Raw genomic sequence first — 24479 nt, forward strand, 5'->3', positions numbered from 1 at the left:
CGTAACTTCTCATACGCCTCCAACTTCAAAGGTTTTTGTCATGATGTCTGCAACCTGTAACTGTGCCTTGCAATGAACCAGCTCCACAACTCCATCATTTGTGAGATCTCGAAGGAAATTGTACCTCACATCGATGTGCTTCCTTCTCTTGTGTAATACTGAATTCTTTGACAGCTTGATAATAGACATATTATCACAGTAAATGATAGTGCCTCCTGTCTGCATCAAACCAATTTCTTCAAGTATTCTTCTCATTCAAATCACTTGACAGGCGCATGCTGCTGCTGCTACAAACTCAGCTTCTATCGTCGATAGTGTGACCACCGGCTGTTTCTTTGAAGACCAAGAGATGACTGCATTACTTAAGAACAATGCATAACCCGATGTACTTCTTCTGCTATCCAAATCCTCTGCATAATCACAAAGGAAGAGTTTCACCTTACTGAGCTTCGCTTTCTACGAGATAACAAAGGAAGAGTTTTTCTTCGATTGCTTTTTGTAAAAAATGATGATCAAAGTATAACTTGAAAGAGGTAAGTTCCTGAGATTGTTCTGAAATTGATAGTTCGAAACCTAATCCATCAAAAACACAATCAATTCGAAACCTAATCCATCAACCAATAACAATTAATTTAGAAACCTAATTCATCAGGAACCAATCAATTTAGAAACCTAACTCATCAATTTCAGAACAACTAATCAAAAACCCCTAATTAAAAGCATACCGACAGATGAAGAGCGATAGCGGAGCCACAACCAAAGGTCTAGAAGCCAGCATCAACGATCTGAACGGTCTTCTCATCGACCTTGATCTGCAGCTACATCACATCACCGCACGCGGGACCTCCGACGAGTCCTGTACCGATACTGGGATCGTTCTTGTCGAAAGACCTGACGTTGCGGGGGTTATCGTAATGGTCAATGACGTTCTCGTGGTATGATCGAATCCAACAGATTGGTAGAGAGATAGAGATGATACTTCACCTACACCTGTCCCATAAGGACGCTTTGTTTTGTTCCTTAATTAAGGAACGTCCTTAACTTTATCAGCATTTTTTATTTTCTTTTAATTCACAATTATCGTAAGGACTCATTAAGAAACACCGATAATCATGGTCTTATGATTATTAAACTAGTTTTTTTGTTTTTTTTTTAAATAGTTAAGGACTATGATCAAAATAGAGAGTCCAATGGTGTTTTCTAATTTTGAGTCCTTAGGAGAAAAAACAGATTTTGAATTTCGAAATCGATGAGTACATATTGTTCTGAAAGGAATCTACGGAGAGCATAAAAGGAGAATCAAGGTGAGATTGATAGAGAAGGAAACAGATTCATGGAACCTAATCGGAGAAACTATGGCATAAAGCGAACCTGAGCTAAGGATTTCTCTTCATCCTCCATTGGAGCTGCTCTTATGGGGGGAAAGCAAAAGCAGAACACGTCACTTGTTATTTGCTGAATTTTTTATATTTTTAACACAAACTTATATTAATTAAGAAAACTCTCTCAGAAAGAGCAGAAGAAGCATTACATAGGGTAGCCTTTTATTTGCTGAATAAAAATCAATAATAAAAGGAGTTGGTCAAACCACTAATTTGATTGTATTTGCTGGGTTCGAAAAAAAAAAAAAGATTGTATTTGCTGACTCATTAATACACTTCAAGGTTCAGCGAACAAAGCTCTTCTTGAACTGCATGGTTTAATCTTATCATCTTATGTAACCTCATCTTTCCAACTTTCTATAACATACTTTATCATGAATCGAGAACATGGTCTTTGATTCAGCAGCTAACCATGTTCTGACTCATATATCATTCATTGACCCTAGAGCTAAGAGCTTGTATAACGCACTTATTATATTTTCCCTCTGATGTAATTGTATCAGCCCATCTGCCCATGCAAATTTAGGTAATACCAAACTAAAGCTCATAGAAAAATATCCCTCAACCAAAGCTTCCCCTCAAAAGAACCAACAGCTATAGACACTTTGACGACTTCTACTCCAGCTTTTGAGCCACCTTCTTTTGAAATTTCTCATGTCGTTTAAGACACACAAATGAACCCAAACTTGCAAGTTCAGATGCTCAAATTGATCCTCCGCTACTTATTTTTCTAGTGAAATCTCTATGGATTGCTAAGGTACACCACCTACAAGGCACACAACTCACTCCCCTAAAAAAATTCAGTTGTTGATCCACTTACCACAAGGCTGCTTAGTCTTATCTTAGTAAACGCTTATGTTTTATTTAAATTTGAAAGCCTTTTTACAAAAAAAAAAGAAATAAAATGTAGGTAATACATGGAGTTTATAAAGTTAACTTTACGGACGAATTCATGGTAAAGGATGAATACATGAAAAATCATTAATCAATAAAATTTCCACAAGGGAATCAGAAATCTAGAAGACGCATAGATTCAGAAATTGAAGGGACTGTATGAAATGAAGCTGGTTTAATTAATTAGGCCGCGTAGATGTGGATGTTAAGGGCGATGAGGGAGATGGTGATGAAAGCGAAGAAGAGGAGAGTGTGGATGACAATGGAAGGACCGCTTGTTTGAGACCCACCGAACTCAACCGCTTTGCTCTTTCCAGGCAACTGAAACAGAACTCCAGGGCTCAACAGTATGAAAAAAACCACCGACATCAACACCGGTCCCCAGTCCAACCCCATTTCGATCTCTTTGTTTTCCTACGTCTCTCCTTAATTCTCTCTCTCTCTCTCTCTCTCTCTCTCTCTCTCTCTCTCTCTCTCTCTCTCTCTCTCTCTCTCTCTCTCTCTCTCTCTCTCTCTCTCTCTCTCTCTCTCTCTCTCTCTCTCTCTCTCTCTCTCTCTCTCTCTCTCTCTCTCTCTCTCTGTTTTACTTATGTGTTTATATAATAATATAATGCATGTGTGAATTAATGAATCTTGGTGTAACAATTTTTTTTTGGTGTAACAATTTATTGACGTGGCTTGAGCATAAGTATAAGTGCAAGGAGGGGTAGTTTGGTGGACGAAGGAAAGAACTATTCTCTGACTGGAATTTCAAAACTATATCTATTAACCGTATTAAAATAAACTAAATATATCTGAATGGTATTGCTTGTTTTGAAACCTAAGCATATGATTCCGCTTGAGGGGAATCGTGTCTCGCAAGAAGACAACACCTTTTGCGATTCTGGCTTGGCCATTTTTTTATTCAAAACCATTTTTTTAGCGAAGGCTTTAATCACTAGGGGTTTAATTTCTTTGTGGTGCGGATGTATTTAGCCACGAGTTTAAGCTTTTTTTTTTGTTAATATACCCGAAAGTTTGATGTTGCTTTAGCTCTTTTCGTACATCATTGCAACCGTCGTCCCTTACAACCAAAAATTCAAACCTAAAACAAATGATTGTCGTCTTGAGGCATTTCATGCATCCTTTCTCGGATTAGTCCACAAGCCCAAATATAACAAATACTGTGTATGTTGAACTAATCTTATTTTTTTAACATATATAACAAATCATTGTTGCTGATCTATGTATTTGGCGTAAAGCAACTCTATATGACGTACGAAATCGTAAAATTTATAAAAAGGGAATTTGAGAACGCGCGTGAACTCTCTAATAAGTCGGAAAGTATATGCAATTACCCAAATTTTAGCAAAAAAAAAAAAAAAGTATATGCAATTACTAGAATAGATCCAGAACCACATTAACGCTGATATTTTTAATCATGCACTAAACGCGGTTATACCAATCAAATCAAGTAGTTCTTATGAAATGAGGATAAGATGCAGTAGGAAAGCAAAAGAATCGAAACCAACCCAATATATGCAATCAAGTATATTTCAACACTTTTAACTTTACATAAAGAAACATATATTATAGCAATCAAGAAACCGCAGACAAGAAGAAAGGAAGATACCAATCAAGCCTTCTGCACTTTTCTGTCATCTTTAGATAATCACAAATATTACTGAATTTGAGCAACGTACACCTATCCGCATACGTTTACAGATATATATATATATATACCAAGTGCATGCAGTGTGTATATGTTATACAATAAATTTTGGCTCTAGTTAATTACTTCTTTGATAGCTGATAAAACGATCGATTAGTTTGGAGCTCCAACGACTTGGGATCGGTAGAAATGGGAGGAGCTGACTGGGGTCCGGTGGCGGTAGCGGTGGTGCTGTTCGTAGTGTTATCTCCGGGACTTCTCTTTCAGTTGCCAGCGAGAAGAAGGGTGTTGGAGTGCGGCAACATGACCACGAGTGGCATATCCATATTGGTTCATGCCATCCTTTTTTTCGCTATTATCACGATTTTGGTCATCGCCATTCAAATTCACATCCACATCTAGTTTGTGTGGGTTTGTTTATTTCTCCTATAATTATAAAAGGTCTACAAGTTAGGCTGTACAAATTCCCCCTCATGGGATCGATGTTGGTGTAAAATCATGGAATGCATTATTCAAGAATCAACAATATAAATTATCTTCGTTGTATAGGTATATTGTTGTAATCGTCGAAAATTGATCATTTAGATTTTTATTTTTTATGGTTCAATCAATACATTGAATTTTAAACCTAAGAGATCGATCTAAATTGGAATAGAACTGATGTAGCGGAAACTACGATAACACAATAAATCATATTTAGTCGGAAAATACTTAGGATCAAAATCTTCTTGATTCGTTGAGAATTTTCGAGTTCTAGCCGAGGAAATAAAAGGTTTCAAACCTCTCTTTATTAAAATATGAATATCAATAATCTCCTACCACTCTAGACATAAGATGTCTATTTATATGAAAACCAAATAACCTAATAACTATTAAAATCTTTAAGATAATTATAACTATTTAAAATAAATATCAAAACAAATAATAAACTAGATAATTAAGATATTTTGAATATATCCAAATATCTCTCTGCATCAGAAGCGATGTAATACAACAAAGAGATCTGATATTCAAAGTGCGAGATTTCAAGCTCACACAAAACTCTCTCATTATTTTAGTTGTTTATTTTTTGTTTCTCATTATTATTGCTGTATATGTATTTACTAGGTGATTTTCCCGTGCTCATGCACGGATATAAATATTTATAAAGTAAATATACTATAATAATTAACTATTATTTATTTTTAATTTTATATTAATTTATGATTGTATGCGTAATTTATATTAATAATATTATATTACCTTAATTAGACATACAATTTTAGATATGTTATATATTGTCAATTTTATTGTTTTTCCACTCGATTTAATTATTATTTGGATATATTGGTTTGCATTTATTTCGAATTCAATTATAATATTTTATTTTAAATATATTAAAATATTGATTAATTTTCTTATTTTCATTTAGGTTGTTTGATTGGTTGTCTTATATATTATATATGTAAATATATGTTAAGATGATTATTTATAGCTTAAGATATATTATGCTTGGAATGAAATAAAAGATAAACTAAAATGTCGTATTCCAAATTAAATAAATTAATATAATGATGATATTATGAAGTCTCAAGTCTACATACATAAAATTTACAAAAGAACTTAATTGTAACAGTTGATTAATATTTTATTTTTATTTATTAATATATCTTGAATCATCCTATAATTTATATTTATAAAATTAATTATTACCATAAAATTATATATTCTTATTGTAGTTTAATCTATGCTATCAGATATATGTTGGATTAGTCGAGTTAATCATGTTGTGAGTATATTAAGTTTCATATATTCTTTCAAATTCAAAATGAAATATAATTATCTTTACTATAGTTAATTCATATCAAATTATCTTTATTTATCGTTTAATGTGCATGTATTTTCACATATTTATCAATGATCCAGATTATCTGTGTGAAATTTTCTTTTATGAAATCACATTATGTAAAAATACATAATTTTCATCTAAGAAAATATAGATATAAATAAAGTACTTTATTACTTCAAAATATATTTTATGTTATTTTTAAAATGAAAATTTACTATTTTGTGAACTTTCCTTTTTAATGAAATTATATCATATAGACATATATTTTCGTTTTTAAATTTGCTTTTAAACTTTATAAATGTTTCCTTTTTATTATATATTTTATTTTGGAAAAATATTAAAAGGAAACTAAATAAAAAATTAATAAAAATATTTAACTGTAATAATTTTTATTCATTAAGGGTATCACTATAATTAACCATCGTGAGAATTAACGTGAGCGCGACACATAGGAAACTGACTTTTCAAATAATATTATAGCGATATGTAGTTTGTTTACAATCTAACCAATAAATAATTTTCACTTGTTAAAAAAAAAAGACTTGCCCAATGAAAATTGGGCCGTTTGGGATATTTGGGCTGAGACTATTATTTGACAAAGTAACAAAGGCCCTCCTTACTCTGACCACAAAGCAAAGCAAAGCAAAGGAAGCAGCTGTCTTGGTGGTGGTTATCTGCAAAAAAAGAAGAAGATGGACATGGGATTCGCAGACCGTCGAAATACTAGCAGGAACCATCTGGTGACCCATGTCTCAAAGTCAACGCAAAAGGGAAGCTCTTCTTTGCTTTGTTACTGATCTGATCTGCTATTTTATTCATTCAATTCAATTCAATTTGGGGGGTGATTGACAGGAGGAGCCCTTCAATGCCTCGCTCTGCCTTAGTGTCATCTTATGTCACTTCCAGTATCCATCTTTTCTACAAGCGAAATCATGGTCGAAAAGGTCCTCTTCTCTTTCTCTCCACTTTTTGTTTCTGTTTTTTTTTGCCAAAGTACAACAATGTTACTGCTGCTACTCTACATGTCTTCTATCTTTGTATTATTTTAGGCCTTTTTCTCACTTCTTGTATGTGTTGAAATGCAGTGAACCCTCTTAGCCAAGCCACAAATCCTTGGAGAGGTTTGATATCTTTCTCTTTTGCCTCCTCAGCAGCAAAACTAGTCTCATCATCAACAAAAAAGAATGCCATGTCTATCTCAGCAAAAGTGTCATACCAAAAAAGATTTTCCCTGTTCAGAGGTAAAGAATATTTTACCCTCTCTTTCTAGTATTCATTGGCTTTGATGTCTCCCATAGTACCGAGGTCATCGGCAATGCAGGTAAAGCCTCTCATCATTATTCTCAGATAAGTGGATTATTGACATTATCTTGTTGAACAGTTGTGGGAATGGGCAGTTGCCGGAAAACGTGGAGTCAGTGTGGAACCTAAGAGGGGTGCTCAACGCCGTTGCACCGTGTCCTGAACCCACTCAACTTGTGGATCAATGTCCTCTTCTTTGACCTCTTCTCGGTTTCAAAACACAAGACTCTTTAAAAAAGAATGTATCCACCTGTGATTATTCTTTTAGCTTTTCGTCCTAGTTTGGTGCGTTATTTTAATATCCAACCACTGTTTACCGATTTTGATGCATTATTATTTTTATAACAAATGTGCTTGCAATATCGTATGGTTGAGCACATTTATCAATAGTGCATGCTCCTTGATTGCTTCGCAGTCCACTTTCCTCCTAATCTTCGTGTGCGCCTCGTCTTATTCGATCCATGCTTGTATAACCGCAATTCTGGCGTCAATTTGCAACACAAGGTAAAAAAATCGAGTATTTACACAAACCTAAACCACATTATCATTGGATTAAACTAAAATAATTTTAGTTGGGTAGAAGATTGAATAAGCAAGAGGACTATTAAATAATAGGGTTGACTGCCTATTCCCCCCTGTAGACTTACCCACCCTATTTATTCCCACCCAAACTTCTTTACTCTTGATAAATCCACCAGAACATATGAATTCTCTTCATATCTCCCCCCAATCTTTTAAGGTCTGCTCAGATATCTCTCTCTAATTGAATTCTCAGATCATGATTAAAGAGTTAAAATAGCGTTTTGTAGATTGCGATTGCCCATTTAAAAAAACCTCGACCCGGAATTAAAAAATCCGACCCAACAAATAGGTTTCTTTTATCTTCTTCGGTTCTTCTTCGCGACAGAAACATGGCTTGACACAGAAAAATAACGACGAGAACTTCTGAAGCTGAAGAACACAGAGACAGAGAGTTTTGAGTATTCAACACAGAGAGAAAAGTGAGATGACAGAGTCTCAGAAAGACAGAGAGATAGAGATGCAGAAACGAAAACAGAGTGAGAAAGACCAATTAGTTGATACCAAGGCTGGTAGTATGGATGAGCTTCAACCTCGAGATAATTTTATGTCTGGCAGTACAGAGGAGGTTCAACTATTTCTTGTTGCTAGGTATTAGCTTGTATGAGCATTTGTTTACTTCAATTTTTTTTTTCATTTGTTTTCTTTCTGTTTGATATTTTTTTTGATATTGAAGAATCAGTAGTTGTGTTTCAGTCAAGTCTGTGAAATTTTTGTTTCAGTCGACTTGTACTTTTGTGTTTTGTTGAGTATTAGTTTTAGACTTATGTAAGACTCATTTGTATTTGCGATGTGTGGTTTGGTTTGGTTTTGAGTGTTGAACATGAGTATTAGTTTGGTCTGTTATGTCTTGGACCACAAAAATTAAATTGCAAAAGCCTCTAGTACATTGCATAAGTCTAAACACACAAAAGCCAGAAATACCTAATGTCTTTCATAGGAATAAAAGACTGCTTACATGGTCAAAAACACATAAGCCTCTGATACATAAGAAATAAGATTTTGCTTACAAAAGGAAGTTGAAGCTCCTCCTCCATGGAACCCGGCATGGAGCTCTCTCGCCTCTCTCCATTGCCTCTCTCTGCCTCTGTCTCTGGAGGAAGCTGGAGCAACTCCTCCATGGAACCCCACATGGACCTTTCTCGCCTCTCTACATCGCATCCCTGTCTCTGTTATGCGTCACTCTCTCTCTGTTCTTCCTCACTCTTTCTCTTTATCTCTGTTCTTTGTCACGTCCTCTCTCTCTCGTATCACTCTCTCTCTATTCTTCGTTTCTGTGTGTTCTTCGACGTCTCTGAACCTTGAGAAAGAGAATCCAATCGCTAATTATAATTTAAACCCAAATTGATTTTTTTTGGAGTCGGTTCGGATGTTAACGTCTCGGATCGGGTCGGGATTTGTTTATGGGCAAACGCAAATCACAAAACGCAATTTATCCATCTTTAATTTTGATTTTGAAATTCTATTAGAGAGGGGGGGTCTAGGTAGAACTAAAAAGATTAGGGAGCAATACCAAGAGAATTCATATATACAGGGGGGTTTATAATGAGCTTAGAAGTTTGGGTGGGAATAGATAGGGTTTAGTGGTCTGCAGAGGGGAATAGGCAGTCATCCCTAAATAATAAGATGATGTCGGGGTAAAAATGAATGGAACTCCACTATAGGTTATACTTATATTAATGGAAAGCAACTACAAATCATTAACAAAAGTATTACCAATAAACAAAGCATCATAATAATGCAGGGGACTGGGATCCGATTAATTCAGGCTCGTGCGTCAAATCTGTATAGACTAAATATTTGTTGCTTAAAAAAATAAGAAGAAATGGTCTCTTGACCCTTTCCTGATTGTCGTATTCTCCATTTTTTTCCCTAAAAAAAGAAGTTTTGAAGCTGATCATCATCAACAATGGAAGCTTCAACTCTTGTTCTTCTTCCTTTTCTCTTCCTCGTGGTTTTGATGCTCAATACTGGAAGATCTGTTTGCCTACGTAACTCTATACCAGCGCCGAAAACATACCCGGTTATCGGATGCTTAATTTCCTTCTATACAAACCGGAACCGGTTGCTGGATTGGTATACCGAGCTCTTAACCGAATCCGCAAGTGGGACAGTGATAATAAACCGGTTGGCTGCGAGGAGAACGGTGGTGACAGCCAACCCATCGAACGTCGAGTATATCCTCAAGACAAACTTTGATAACTACCCGAAAGGCAAACCCTTCACGGAGATTCTCGGAGACTTTCTGGGCGACGGTATATTTAACGTTGACGGAAAGCTGTGGTTAAAGCAGCGGAGACTCGCTACTCATGATTTCACGCCAAAGTCGCTGAGATCAGAGTACGTTGACGTTTTGAGGAAGGAGGTAGAGGAGGAGCTTCTGTCCTTCTTGGACGCTGCTGCCCAAGATTTTCAACCCTTGGATCTCCAAGAGCTTCTCCGGAGATTCTCTTTCAATATTGTCTGCATTGTTTTCCTCGGGATCCATCGTTCCAGTTTAAACCCGTCCTCACCCGTTTCTGAGTTCGATCGAGCGTTTCAGACTGCGGCTGCGGTTAGCGCTGGACGTGGTTCTGCACCGCTGTCTTTCGTGTGGAAGCTTAAGAGACTGGTCGGGTTTGGATCTGAGAAAGACCTCAGAAACGCTGTCCAAAAAGTTCATAGCTGCGTCAATGAGATCATTCGAGAAAAGAAGATGATGATCACTACCACTACCAAGAGCGATGATTTTCTGTCGCGATTGATCGTCGCTGGAGAAAGTGACGAGGCTGTGAGAGATATGGTAATTAGTCTTGTAATGGCTGGGAGGGACACGACCTCCGCGGTTACCACACGCTTGTTTTCGTTAATCTCCTGTCACAAGACAACCGAGTGTGAGCTAGTTAATGAAATCAGATCGGTTATGGATATAACCGGTGGGGGCTTCGATTACCAATCACTCAAGAAACTGAGTCTCTTGAAAGCTTGCTTGTGTGAAGTGATGCGATTGTATCCTCCGGTGCCTTGGGATTCCAAACACGCCTTAACCGATGACCGTTTACCAGACGGTACGGCTGTGCGTGCCGGAGACCGGGTTACGTATTTTCCATATGGGATGGGGAGAATGGAGGAGCTTTGGGGGAAAGATTGGGATGAGTTTAAACCAAACCGATGGTTTGAGTCTTATGATCATAATACCAGAGTTTTGAAGAAAGTCAACCCTTTCAAGTTTCCGGTTTTTCAAGCCGGTCCGAGGGTTTGTCTCGGGGAAGAGATGGCCTACATGCAGATGAAGTACGTTGTGTCTTCCATGCTTAACCGTTTTCAGATTGTACCAATCGGTATGGACAAACCGGTTTTTGTGCCAATGCTCACGGCTCACATGGCTGGTGGGATGCAAGTCCGCGTTCACCGGAGAGATGGATCTCAATGAAGAGAACCAGATTTGCATTTTCGGTCATCCGAATAAAGTCAATAATCACTATGGTTTTATTGAATGTAAGTAAAACGTTTCCATGATCGTATTTTCTCCTTTCTTCTTTTGGGTGAACCAGCCCACATTTTAGTTTTCCATATTTTCAATAAACATCAGTAAAAACTATTATAATATTATTGTCTGAAAACTAAATTTATGTTGAGAAGCAGTTAAGCACTTATTTACATCTTTATTTTTGTAATGAAGTCATACGTATATTAAAAACTGTAGTATTTTTACATCTCAATTAATAATACACTAGATTAAGATATGCACCTTGTAAGAAGTGACCATATTCCACACTTTTTTTTTTAAACTTGCTTTCATATCAATTATTATGAATTTATACAGTTTCGTAATCCTTATATATTTTATATACTTTGTAAATGTAAAAACACTAACAATTAATATTTTGTGCTAGAAGAACTAAAACTAAGCTTGATTTTCAGCGATGTGAACTGGTTTACCAGCTTTGTTTCTTACTCAAACAGACACACACAATAATGCCTCTTGAATATTAATTGGGCCTAATCCCGACATGAATGCAATTAGGTTTCTCTTTGCATACAACAAAACGCATTTTAATTATGCAACTGCAATCAGTTCGAAAACTTTTTTTTTTAATTTTAAATTAATATTCACCCTGTGTTTAACAAGATGTATATTTTGGTGTTTTTATATATTAAAATAATTATAATAAATTCTGATTATAATCATTATATATTAACTATTTTCAAAAACTTAAGCTAATAAAAGTTTGATAAACACATTTTTATTGAAATTTACAATTTACCATTATTATATAATAATAAAAGTGCATAGGAAATATAGAAATAAATAAATATGTTTTGAAACAATTGTTTTTCTCTAAAACAATGATTTTTCAGAAAGAATAATGAAATTTAACATGTTAGTTCTTAAACACATTTACGTAAACTTTCACTAAATATCTTTCTTTCTTTCTTTATCCCAGCTAACTGAACTGACCCATATGAAAACAAATCGACAGAAGGAAAAATCAAAATCAAATAGCAACGTAGTTTGCTTATTTATTTTAAATTGATTAGTATGTGGATCAGAGACAGGAATGAGTGAATGAATACTATTATTCATCAGCGTTCCAAGACTGTTTGACTTTGGGTCCAGTGGGACCCTGTTCTTCAAGGACTTCATGAGGTATTTTGTCAGTGAGCTTACGGAATTTTTTACGCAAAAATCCGGGCAATGTCTTGGCAATACCGTCAACGGTCTTTTGAAGGTCATGTTGGACGGTTGGTCCCCATTTCCTAAAATAGTTTAGCCACGGTGGCTCCAAGATTCCTTGTCCAGCGATCACCTCATAACCAGAACCAGTATCAAAGAACTTGTCACTTCTCCCCATGTCGTTCCTTATGCCGTTTCCGTCTTGGCCTTGCAACACCAGCCCGGGTCTTGAGAACATTGCGTGTCCGTGAAGAGACGAGTAAGCCACAGGCTTGTTTCCACCTTGGAACTCTAGATCGCATGCCTCCACTAGACTTCCTCCACTGTGCTCAGAGAAGTAGACTCGCCACAATTCGCCGTTGAAGTTGCTGATCCGCAAGGTAATGTGTTCCCAATCTCCAACATGTTCACCGACATTCCCTAGGGAGAGGCTCTTGAGGAATAAAATCTTGAGGTGGGCATTGCCGTTGAAAGGAAAGAATATCCAGACGACAATGTCAGTGAAAGTGCCTCCATACATTGGTTTGATGTGTAGATACACCTTTGTATTCCCTAAGTCTCCTCTCTTAGCCCTATCCCTTGCACTCTTATCGGCTGGATAATCCAACCAGTATAAGCCATCGTCCGAGCCACCTTGCGGAAGGTTTGAACCGTTGGGTTGAACCGGGATAGGGTTAGATTCGTTACCTTTCTGGTATAACAAGGCACCGTTGGAGAAAACCCAATCGACAGAGGAAGGAAGGAACTCTTCGTTCGGATGAAAATAAATCAAAGGAGAATAGGCTCGAAACAAATCTCTGGTCTGATCTTGGCTTGGCATGCTAGACAAGTCAAATTTTGTATTTTTTAGGCAGGACAAAGACGGACGAGGAAAATTTGGTTGCTGAAAGCTGAATGTCCCTGTGTACACACCAGCTGCCTCTGTTCCTCTGTTTGCAGGTCTCAAACTAGAAACAGTAATCCCTCCTATCCCCCATACCCATGCAGCATCGGCTTCGCTCATCTGTTCCGTATGATCCGATCTGACACAGCTTATTGATTCTTGTCTTAAAGAGGGCTTCACCGGAGAAGTAGTGACTAATACGCCAACCGCTCCATACCCGTTGGGACATAAAGGCTGCCAAAAATATGCTGGCCCATCTTGCTTGACGACGATGGAGGTAGTGTCACCGAGTTCCATGTAGTCAACGGGTGGTCTCAAGCTATTCCCGGATATGTCTTTTGCAACAAGAACCCAACCGAAAAGCATACGGTTGTTGGGTTGTGCATAGAAACCAAGTGTGAAGAAACCAGTAGGAAGATTGATGGGTTCAAAGATGCTGACTCCCATGTTGTCGGGCCCTCCCTCGAATGCTCTCCATACCCTCTGTGACGTTGACTCTGAGATGGAGACTTGGATCACCTCAAGACCTCCAAGATCTATCTTTCCTTTCCCAAAGTTTTTCCCACCACCCGGAGGGATAACAGGCAACGCAGAAGGAAACTTGAAGCTTGTCTCTACAGGTAATGGAGAAGGAATCATGGAGCTTGTCTCTACAGGTAATGGATGCGGAGATATGCTAACTGTGACATTCAAATTGGAGCTGGTTCCATTTCCGTCGCAAAACACATGGTTAACAAATACTATAATCAAAACAAAACTCAAAAGTTTAGAAGTTTTTCCATTACACGATTGCATTCTTCTCTCTTACTCTTGGTCAGTAATAATAATAATAGGCCACAAAATTATACATTTAGGTTTTGTAACCGTTTGACCCCTATTCTCCAAACATTTATATACTAATATAGTGTAAACTATCTTTTTTTGGTCAAAGTGTTATTAATAAAACGTGTATAATTGGTTGACTGTATGCTGTCAGGCATATATTTAGAGATCTTTTACTCTAACTTATCAATTTCTTTTGGAAATATATTTTTTTAAAAACATAATTTTAGGATGTAATATCCAATTATAGCATAATATTTTCAAGTTCTTAATGTCACCAATTTAAATTCCTGATTTCTTGATAAAGGAATCTAGGATTTTAGAGTCAGTCTTCAATTTTTTTATAAAAGACATCTAGTTATTTTCGAAAAACAGTTCAAATATCTTTGTGTTTTCAATTTAGAAAAAAACTAAATTTATCTTTTGTTAATTAGAAATCTCTACGATAGAAAAAGAGAATTTTCTATCACAGAGTTTAAGTGGATCCATGCATGAACCCTCTAATTAATTTTAGGTGTTCTAAACTTGATACTTAACGTAAAAACAGCTTAAACTCTTAGATATTGTGTACTACTCCTATTATAGTTTTCTTAAACATGCATGATAACGAGTATCCGATTCTCAATGTTTAAATCTAGATGTTTTCTTGAAATAGATCTTATATATTGTTGTGTACTGAGAGATTCAGTGTTCTGAGCTATTTTCCCAATGTGGGCCACCGTTGAAAAAGCCCAATCCACCACTTGAGCCATTCTAAATATTCATTTACGCAATAACAAGGCAATAATTCTAAGATAAACATTTCGAGTCCGTTAGCTAATAATAAAGTAGTAAGTACTTGTTTGATGATTCTGTCTTTGTTAGATAATTGGAATATATATGGAGCTATGGAAGCTACACGTGTTGGTGGTGGTGCGTAGACGGCACAGTATTTAAAATGTTATATCGTGAATCGTTTATTATAGTAGAGATATTGGTTTCAAGAACTGGAGTGGTTATAATTCTCTCAGCACAAGACTATAGTATGTATGTATTTACAGGGACTAGTACATCATGATAAACTGTTTTTAGGATTCTATTTCTTCACTCCATAGTATAGGAATTGGATGATGAGTTTATGGGTAGTATGCAATGTATTCGATCGTTTTGCTATTTGTAGTATTAACTATTTTCTGAATAAAAAAGGTAAAAATCTTACGTTGATAAAAAAAATGCACACTACTCTTAATTTTGTAGTCACCTGTTTTTTTTTTGGATTCATCTTTTTTATTTTTTAAGGTCAACTTAGGGATTTATTGCAAAATAAACCTAAGAGTGCTTAGCCTTTTTGCTCCTAGATGCTTTTGTCGTCGCTTTGTTTTGCATGTCTTTTCAATTTCTTGATAATGTTTTTGTGTCTTCCTGTTTTTGTTACCTCCCCTGCTATCAATTTCCACATCACTATTCCCCACCAAACTACGTTTTGGATTTTACTCGACCAAACCATTGGATCTTAAAATTTTAGTATATCTTTTATGTATTTAACAGTATTTTTGTATGAGTTGGCTTGAAATCTTTTTGAAACTAGATATGTACTTATGGCATTTTAGAAAGTTTTCTCATTATCCTAATGATATTGGCGCAAGACAATATACTAAAGTCTATTGTCGCTACGCCAAAAGTCCAAACTAGTGTGAACTACAATGGGGCAAGTGTGTGCTTGGGTGAAATACTTATCAGGTTTCAGCCTGTGGTTTCTGTGGTTATTATTTTGCAAGCTTACATACAGTGAGTAGATTATAAATTTTAGGTATGAATCAATTCTCAAAATCTTAGATATCCGAACTCTATAAACTAGTGCACATGCTATTGACCCAAAACTTTATTTTTTTTCTGGTAAAAGAAACATGGAACATGACTCTAGGATGATGATACCTCCAGCAAAATTGAAAACAGTGGGACCGAACACGGCCTAAACCTTGTTCTTAAACAATCGCATGTCTAAACAATATACATATATATAATCTTCCTTGGACAAAGCGAGAGTGTACCATTGAGATTCATTTAGCTTGGACTTCGCACATTTTGTGAATGTTGTTGAGTTTACGAAGAATAAGGTTCCAAGCACAAGAAGATGTCCTTTCTAATTAATAAATTAATTACATAGACTTTACTTGGGATTCATAGCCACCCCTGCTGTCGACAAAAGTCACAAAACTCAGAGGCTCGTTTTGTGCTTTCCAATAAAATATCAAAAACCAATAGAATGGCTTTACGGGTACTTTAAACCTTCGTAATAATTTACTACTAGTATATGTATGTATATATCCAAGTGGAAGTCATGTGTACAAAAAAAAAATAATTCATCAAATAATTCCTTGCAACAAATCAATGAATTAAAAATGAAAAGTTGTCCCACTTTTCTTTTCGCCAATATATACAGAGACGGTAAAGCCGAAGCTATTCTAAACGTGAACATGGCTGGTTCAGTTAGTAAAGAGTGCATGACAAGTCTTCTAATGTTCTACTTCATCACATGGTCTCTCTGCGCAGCTTCACATGATCTGCTTAGCTGCGACCCAGAAGAATCATCCTCCTCTAGCTACGTTTGCCACTCAGACCTCCAAAAGTGCCGCACATTTGCCATTCTAAGAGCCAATCCTGCCTTAAGGGGGCATCAGTTACAGTTTATCCCGATTGACTGCAGATGTAATGGAAGGTTCTACGAGGCTCATCTCTTCAAAACATGCGTCAAAGGCGACACCTTTCGCTCTGTCGCTGCATCCCTACAAGGCCTGACCACGTGCCTGTGAGCCCCATACTTGAGAGAGAAGATTTTTACAATTTAAAATTAGATTTGGTTCTTTTTAATTTTCATTTTGTGCAGGTCTATAAGAGACAAGAATCCTCAAGTTTCGGAGGACAGCCTGGACGAGAACGTTAAGTTGCGGTTGGCGGTCAAATGTTCTTGTCCAGAAGAAGGCGTTTCAACCGCAGCCAGGTTTCTCGTTACATATCCGGTGAGTGAAGGCGAAAGCGTTTCAAGCTTGGCAGACAAGTTCAAGACAACAGAGGATGCTATTGTCTCTGCAAACAACAATTCTGGAGTCGTTCCACGCACCCCGGCTCTCATACCTCTTGATCATAAACCACATAACGCCACGGCGCTCCTCCAGAAGAAGAAAAAACGGTCGTCAAAGAAGCTGATGATCGCTGTGAGCAGCGCGATTGCGGGAGTTATAGGTCTTATCACTCTCATGGTGTTGGGTTACTTGCAGTGGAAGAAAGAGACGCGTCTGCAAAGCTGGATAAGCAATAAAGATCCAGAGACGCGGCAGCTGAGCCTGAGCATCCGAACCACCAGTGACAAGAAAATCTCCTTCGAAGGTTCACAGGACGGTTCCATTTTGGAATCCCACAACACACTTGTTGTTGGCAATGGCACCACTACTCCCCGAAAGCCCGTTCTAGAGATTTACACGTTCGAGGAGCTGGAGAAAGCCACTGAGAATTTCAGCTCAAGCAATCACATCAAAGGTTCCGTTTATTTCGCTTCTCTCAAAGGCAAAGACTTGGCTATCAAGCAAGTGAGCGCTGGTGTCATGAAAAGATTCGATTTTGGGCTTCTCAACGATCAGTCACACTACTACACTCACAATCTGATGAGGGTTCTTGGGACATGTTTCAGAGAATCCGACGATGGTGGTTGTTATCTGGTATTCGAGTATGCAAAGAATGGGTCCCTGTGGGATTGGATCCAGAACAAATTGGCCATCAAGAATCAATTCATAGAGTCTTGTTACTGTTTCCTGGCATGGAAACAGAGGATCAAGATCTGTCACGATGTCGCCATAGCCTTAAAGTTTATGCATCGGATTAACTATGTTCACGGCAACATCATGAGCAGGAACATCTTCTTGAACGAAGATCTTCGAGGTAAAGTCGGAAACTTTGGCATGTCGTCAAAGGATGACAACATTGCTTCTTCAGCTACTGACGTTTTCGCTTACGGGATCATCGTAATGGAGGTTATGTCTGGACAAACCCCAGAGATGTTGCTTGGAACGCAAGAAAAAGAACCCGAGTGGAAGAGACTGAGAGGGGTAATCACAGGGGAGATGGAAATGCTGAGGGAAGTGATGGATAGCACGTTGGGGGAGAGCTATTCAGTTGAGTCCGCCTATGAAATGGCAAGACTTGCAACAGACTGTACTGCCGAAGAAGCAGAGTTAAGGCCGAGCGCGGCTGAGATTGTAGAGAGGGTTTCGAGATTGGTGGATGAAGACGACGACGACGAAGACGCAGTAATAATAGAGAGAGATAATAATAATAATAATACCTTGATTTCAGAGAGTTCTTACAAGCCTTTGGTAAGGAACGGTGGCAGTAGTAGTATTATAGATGAATTCTAGTTGTTATTATTGCATCATCATCATCACCCTAAACTCATCAAAACTAATAATTCCATCCCTATTTATATCAAATTGCGAAATCATAACCTCGCATTCTTCAAGGCTTTTAGGCGACTCACCCAACAAACTTAGCATCCTCTTCAAACTTTTAGGTGTAATGCCTTGTAGACTCTCTTCAAACATCATGTTGAAAGCTTGCTTCAAGTCCTTCTCCTTGTCTTCCTCATCTCCTTGTTCCACCAGCTTCACGAATTCTTCGAGTTCCAAGGATTTATCATCGGTCGTGGTCGTCTCTTCTGGTAGGGCCTTTTCCCCGGACTTAATAGCATCCACGCATCTTTCGATGGTGGAAACAGATACCTTCCCTTGTTGGGTCTTGTCAAAGCAACTAAACACTCTTTGATGATACTCTTCACGTTTGTTAACGTTCTTGCTCTTCATAGATAGCATACATACGAGTTTCTATCCTTTTTTTCTTTCTTGGAACTTTTTGGCAATAGAAATGTGGAATACTTTATATATATATAGAGAGAGAAATGGAGGACTTGTTGCTATTATGAGTTCAATAAGCAAGAAGAATAGACGCTTCAGTAAGTTTCCGCGGCTTTTAATTTCTGCGTTGACAAGTCTGTTTCCCATTTTTTTTTTTTTGTTGTTAATAAAGAAAATTTGCTTTAGGTGATTTCGTAACTAAAAGACGATGAACATTCCGAGATGACTTTTGACTATTCTTCTTCTACCAAAGAAACTTGGTCATGTGATAGATGGTTTTTTTCTTTTTAATTTTTGTGGCTAGTGCGGGGTTTCTTGTATGGTTTGACAATTTCGATCGTTGAATATAACTTGGGGCATAACATAAGAGTATGAAGCAGGCGAATTTGGCGACTTCCCCATAAGTTGACTCTCTGAGATTTCGTTTGATTTTTATGGGCCTGGTTCGGCCCTTATTGGGCCATTTGAATCTATGATCCCCACCAAATTTGAACATTTAAAAACCCAAATCTTTGTAGTGAATTTACGGTAAACAATAAAGGCCCAATGTTTTTTGTGTTCCTTGGTCAATCTGCTCTAGAAATAGAAAAGGCCCGTGGTTTAGGCTATCTTAAGACCCAAAACAGAAAGAAAACTTTACTTTACGTTAGAAGCCCATAATTGCAAACGGGCTTGTATATTCGACGGTCGAGATGATCGCAAACCTAGGATGGAGTTTGGACTTGGACACTTTGAGGCTTGAGGCTAGGGAGGGAGGGAGAGAGAGAAGCTCTGGGCGGGTTTTGTTCTCTCTCTACCTGTTTTGTTCTTTGTTTACTGTCTCTCTCTCTCTCTCTCTCTCTCTCTCTATAGGGTTTAAGTTGATGTTATTGTACATTCATCATACTCTAGGGGTTTCGTTTCGTTTCGTTTCGTTTGGGATTGACGAGGCTTCGCCTCGAGTTGGTTAGTGTTTGTTTGCATAATGGAGTGTTTAATTTAATTTAGGGTTACTTGCAACTCTCACAAGGATAATGAGGGATTGAATGGTTAGGGTTTAGTTTTGTCTCTCATCTTCTTTAGGCGATATGAGAGTGAAGAAAGGTGGAGGAGATTATCACAAATTTCCTGAGAGATCGAATGCAAGGGGAATCTGGAGATGATGAGTTAGAGATTGACGACATTAATGATCTCAGCCATCATGCCTTGTTCCAGTTGCGTGCCAGAAGAAATATTCAAATGGTGAGGAGTTAGAGAGGTAATTCATCTTCTATATTTCTCATGCTTAACCACCGTTTGATATGATAACCTGACTGAATCCAGCCAAAATTTCCTTGATGCATGGGCCAGGGCCAGGGCCAGGGAGTTCATTGATGCAACACAATGATGTTTAGCATTCTTTTTTGTTTCTCCTGCTCTATTATTAAATTCTCATTTTCTTCCACTTTACTTGCAGGGAGATGTTGACATTTAGCAACCTCTCTCCTGTCAGGATAAGGCAGTGGGGGGGGAGGGAACTCCAGTCGTGAGTTTTCTTCATCTCATTTGCATTCGTCTATATATGCAACTTTTGCAGTTGATATTTGATTTGTTGCACTTCTTATTTGTACTTTCACCCTCAGAACCATCTTAATAGTCTCTTGTTGTCAGAAGTTGCTGCCTCTCAGTCACTCTAGAATACTCATATTTCCTCCCCCACCCACTTTAAAAGATAAAAATAATTGGAGTGTTCTTATTCCAGTGACCTTTTTTTACTTTCAGTTTAGAGCAACTTACACACCTAGTTTGATAACATTCTCTATTTGTATCGCCTCCCATATTCCTATTTTCTGTTTTTCTCTAGTGCTCTCATATTATTCCTTGTACTTCTCTAACCTATGGTTTTTGGTTCACATGTAACTACTCAGGCGTGAAGAGTGTGCCTGATTATCCTAATACAACAAGAATATATCGAGTTCACTCAAGGTAAATATCAGTATGGATCAAATAATTGATACCTCTGAAAAAAGTCTTAGATTCCCTGCCACAGTTTGGATGACCAGAACAGTATGAAAATATAATTGTTGTTGCCATGATTCGCACCCTCCCCTAATATATATTCCTTAACTAAGTCTTAGATTTGATCAGACACCAATTATTCTGATTGGTTTGTTTTCTCTTTTCCTTTCATCAGCTGATGATACATGGGCCTGCCTCAAAGCGTGGAATTGCAGTTGCCTTTACATGGAGAGACAAGCACTTCCCCAAGGAGAAAACGTGAGCAGATGTCTAATTTTGTTGCAGAAGAGGTTATAAGTTTCTGTTGATACTGATTTTGATTCGCTTATTACCTTTCTAAAAGCAGCAGCTCCAGTCAGAGCTGGTTGGGTGTTTTGGGGTTTGGAGGCAGCAATCTTCTAGAACAGCTGGGGTTATATATGAAACACGAGGATGAGGATGAAGAAGTAATTGAGCCAATGGTTGCTTTGCCAGATCATCTTGGCATAAATGAAGAAGTGGAGGAGGGTGAAATCGATTGATTTGAGAGTTCGTTGGGTTGTTGTGTCTTTAAGTGTGTTGTATGATATAGTTTGGTAGGTAACAAATTTTGAGTCTAAATTTTGGTTTAACTGAATGATGAACCAAACCCGAAGAGAGCATAATCTTATACAATACAAGAACTGAAATTCGTGGAGTCCAACCAAATGAGACATAATCACACATTAATTGGCAAATGAAATGAAGATAACATTGTATTAATTCACCTTTTTAGTAAGTTAGGTGATGGTGCAGTTGGTGTTAGGTAGACTTTTATGTTCGATCTGATATATTAGCTTAGCGAGTCCTCCAATAGGTGCAACGATCATCAGTACAACCCCAAGAATTATGCAACTCTGGAGAACAACATTAATCAAGAAAAATTTAATGATTTGCTCACATCTTTCCTTCCTTGGGCGCCTACTATTGTATAAGCAGGGGATTAATTTGAGTAAGAGAATGAAACGCATACCCAGTTGATACACCATGATAGACTAAATCTCTTTGGTTTCTTCAGGATCAACCATATGATGCAAGGTATCTGAAACATAAACAAAAAAAAAAGATAGTTTTCTGAATCACATCTAACAAGAATATCAAAGTGTTTATTTGTTTTGGGGGGACTTACAAAGTATGTGGTTGGGGCAAACACGAATCCCCCAAAAAATGATAGCAAAGCACTGAAATACGGTAATGCCACTGCAATGCCCATCGTGGCAGCTGCGACCATGATTTAATATATTTTTTTTAGAGGACCACCACCACCAACGTCCTTATTATTATCTTGAACAAAACACAAGCGTAAATTATTATTTATATGTTATGATTAGTGTGGAACTTACCCACAAATGTCCATCGGATGCTAAACCTTAGAACCTTTGTTGGCCTGAAGTGCCATTTCCTTATCATTACAGATTCGATCATGTCAAACACGGGCATTGCGTACACCTTTTTTTATTTTAAGATAAAGACAGACATAATTAGTTTAATTTTCTGGTCTGTGTTTGGTTTTCTAATTAATAATTAATTGTGTATATACAACTACACGTACATACCTGATAGCTTCCGAGGAGGTGTACGACAACAAACATGTTGGCCACAATGATAAGTGCCTTGGGATCACGCAGTGATGTCAGTATGTTTTCTTCGACATTGTTCCCAAAGGTCTTAAAACCTAGAAGAGCCACAGGGAAGTAGCAGAAAGCTACGAAGACATAGGCTACGATGGCTCCCTTCCACATGGGTCGTTTCGATGGATTCTCTGGTGTAGATGGGATCGTTGCTTGAATTTCTAAAACTACGTTATGACCTGCGTACGCAAAAGCCATCTCCCCCAATCCACCTAAAAAGTCTAACGGCACCGAGTTTGTTCTTTCTTTGTAACCGTACTCGATACTCTCTGGGGCCTCCCTTGCCAGTGAAGCTACCCAAGCAATCGTGGAATAGCTGTGCATGGATATGCCAAACATTCATGACTTAATAATATTTGATTATATATTGTTTCTTTTTTTCCCAATAAATAATTTCGGCCATACCATACCTTACAGACATGACGGCAGCTACCAAAGAGACACCGGAAATTGAGTTGAAGTTCTTTAGGAGGGAGAGCACAAACTGTGAAGATGCAAATATCAAAATGAAGTGTTGGATTCTCAGCTTTGTGCACTTGTTATCTCCCACAGAAAGTTGATGAACCTTTTTCAACGATTCACCTCCGGTCACCATATAGATAATGCACGCACTTGTTTCAACAAGAAGCTGTAGGGGCACGATGATGTACAAACCAAGCTTCCTCCCAAAGGCTGCCTGACCTAGCTCGTGGTACCTATCAAACCGTTGCCCTTCAAACATCTCGTGCATCTCAATCATTTGCCAGAGTGTGTACAACGTGATCACCCATGACAGGATCAGCACCGCAACCCCAGGTCCCCTGATAATTTTTTTAAAGTTTATATATATATATATATGCATCGCCAGAGTTTATTAAAACAACAAAAGATGAGAGTTGGTGTGGTAAGAAGAAGATATACCATCCAAGTTCTGACATGGCGTAGGGAAGGCCAAGAACTCCAGCACCAACCATTGCAGTTACGTTGTGGAAAGCTGAATAGTACCAATTTGCATTTCTTGATGCTGTTATTGGAAGCCAATCTTCCAGATCAAATGATTGATGATCCTGCAAATGCCAGATTTATCATTTTACAACACATCATGCATCATAAACGAAACTGCTTTCAAGACCAAAAAAAAAAAAAATTAAGGTTTTCTGAATAAATCATATTTTTTTCATCATATAAAGAGAGCTTAGTTACCTCCATATGATCTCGGTTTGATGGACTTGGGGTCATTGCGAACACACAAACTTTAGGAATATTGTTGTGACTTGTGAGGCAATATTTGGGTTTGATTATCTTCTTTCTATGTGGTTCCAAAAGTTTGTATACAAAGAGAGATAGAAGTTGACTTTGACCTATTGGAAGTGCCTTGAATGAACTGCGTTCCTGCCTGATATTTTGTTTGTTTGAAATTACCAGGAAACTTATTTATAGTGTTTGTTCAACTCTTTTATTATTCGTTTTAGAATTGGTCTTTGATTGGGATACATGTCCATAAACAAACTACTCCAATTGGTTACATACTGTAATTGTTTTTAAATTAATGGACAGTTTTTTCTACAATTCTAAATTATTGTCTTTAGTTACAATATATAATACTAAGACTCTTGGACCACATAGTTATGTTGTCATTTCTGCAGTTCTTCTTGGGGTCAACGGATTCCCCTCGAGAATTCTAAACGATTGAAATTAGCTGGAAACATTAGAGTACCAAAAAAAACGGCAGGTAGTTTAACTTTAGGAACACAAAAATTTAGCGATATAGAAGAAGAAGAAGAAGACCTACTTAGCAAGAAAACCGAAACTAGCTACAAATATCAACAAGAGTTTTAACACAAAAACACGGTTCAGATGGAAGCTTAACTAAACATTCCCACCGGTTAAAGACAGAGGATTGGATTGGATCGGTTCAGGTACCGATCAATCAGTGGTAAGAAATCACAAGTAGTTTTGTAAAAGAAAACAAGATGAAGAGAGCAACTCACAG

The 24479-nt window shown here is 37.5% G+C and overlaps 6 protein-coding genes and 1 long non-coding RNA gene across 11 annotated transcripts; 3 read left to right on the forward strand and 4 right to left on the reverse strand.

Moving 5' to 3' along the window:
- Window positions 1-2261: 2261 nt before the first annotated feature.
- On the reverse strand, window positions 2262-2793 carry LOC130512689 (uncharacterized). The gene has a single exon (XM_057010915.1). It carries the CDS (start codon window positions 2670-2672, stop codon window positions 2460-2462), a length of 213 nt encoding a protein of 70 aa, XP_056866895.1. The 5' UTR covers window positions 2673-2793; the 3' UTR covers window positions 2262-2459.
- A 3580-nt stretch (window positions 2794-6373) lies between these two features.
- LOC108856871 (uncharacterized) lies at window positions 6374-8441 on the forward strand. Its single transcript, XR_001950259.2, has 4 exons — window positions 6374-6699; window positions 6841-6996; window positions 7137-7561; window positions 7965-8441. It is a non-coding gene; the product is annotated as an uncharacterized LOC108856871 (long non-coding RNA).
- A 614-nt stretch (window positions 8442-9055) lies between these two features.
- LOC108856870 (cytochrome P450 94B3) lies at window positions 9056-11283 on the forward strand. Its single transcript, XM_018630769.2, has one exon. It carries the CDS (start codon window positions 9546-9548, stop codon window positions 11046-11048), a length of 1503 nt encoding a protein of 500 aa, XP_018486271.1. The 5' UTR covers window positions 9056-9545; the 3' UTR covers window positions 11049-11283.
- Window positions 11284-12049: 766 nt separating this feature from the next.
- On the reverse strand, window positions 12050-14008 carry LOC130512671 (hypothetical protein At1g04090-like). Its single transcript, XM_057010885.1, has one exon. The coding sequence runs from the start codon at window positions 13969-13971 to the stop codon at window positions 12196-12198; it is 1776 nt and encodes a 591-aa protein (XP_056866865.1). The 5' UTR covers window positions 13972-14008; the 3' UTR covers window positions 12050-12195.
- A 2169-nt stretch (window positions 14009-16177) lies between these two features.
- LOC108862312 (protein LYK2-like) lies at window positions 16178-21474 on the forward strand. 5 transcript variants are annotated; one of them, XM_056986372.1, is made up of 7 exons: window positions 16178-16786; window positions 16865-20118; window positions 20211-20248; window positions 20317-20385; window positions 20768-20825; window positions 21034-21116; window positions 21205-21474. In XM_056986372.1, the coding sequence occupies exons 1-2, from the start codon at window positions 16296-16298 to the stop codon at window positions 18387-18389; spliced, it is 2016 nt and encodes a 671-aa protein (XP_056842352.1). In that variant the 5' UTR covers window positions 16178-16295; the 3' UTR covers window positions 18390-20118; window positions 20211-20248; window positions 20317-20385; window positions 20768-20825; window positions 21034-21116; window positions 21205-21474. The 5 variants fall into 5 exon arrangements, with proteins under 5 accessions (XP_056842352.1, XP_056842353.1, XP_056842350.1 ...); XM_056986373.1 differs by having other exon boundaries at window positions 20211-20385; window positions 21202-21474; XM_056986370.1 differs by having other exon boundaries at window positions 20211-20385.
- Window positions 18299-18839, reverse strand: LOC108861819 (probable calcium-binding protein CML40). The gene has a single exon (XM_018635777.2). The coding sequence runs from the start codon at window positions 18837-18839 to the stop codon at window positions 18396-18398; it is 444 nt and encodes a 147-aa protein (XP_018491279.1). The 3' UTR covers window positions 18299-18395.
- LOC108862309 (lysine histidine transporter-like 4) lies at window positions 21450-24394 on the reverse strand. The gene is made up of 8 exons (XM_018636398.2): window positions 23690-24394; window positions 23408-23553; window positions 22918-23307; window positions 22433-22823; window positions 22220-22325; window positions 22006-22097; window positions 21850-21918; window positions 21450-21733 (listed from the first exon to the last, which is right to left on the reverse strand). The coding sequence occupies exons 1-8, from the start codon at window positions 23723-23725 to the stop codon at window positions 21617-21619; spliced, it is 1347 nt and encodes a 448-aa protein (XP_018491900.1). The 5' UTR covers window positions 23726-24394; the 3' UTR covers window positions 21450-21616.
- Between the last annotated feature and the right edge of the window lie 85 nt (window positions 24395-24479).

The sequence above is a fragment of the Raphanus sativus genome, chromosome 5 (genome assembly GCF_000801105.2).
Source record: "Raphanus sativus cultivar WK10039 chromosome 5, ASM80110v3, whole genome shotgun sequence".
Classification (NCBI taxonomy): Eukaryota; Viridiplantae; Streptophyta; class Magnoliopsida; order Brassicales; family Brassicaceae; genus Raphanus; species Raphanus sativus.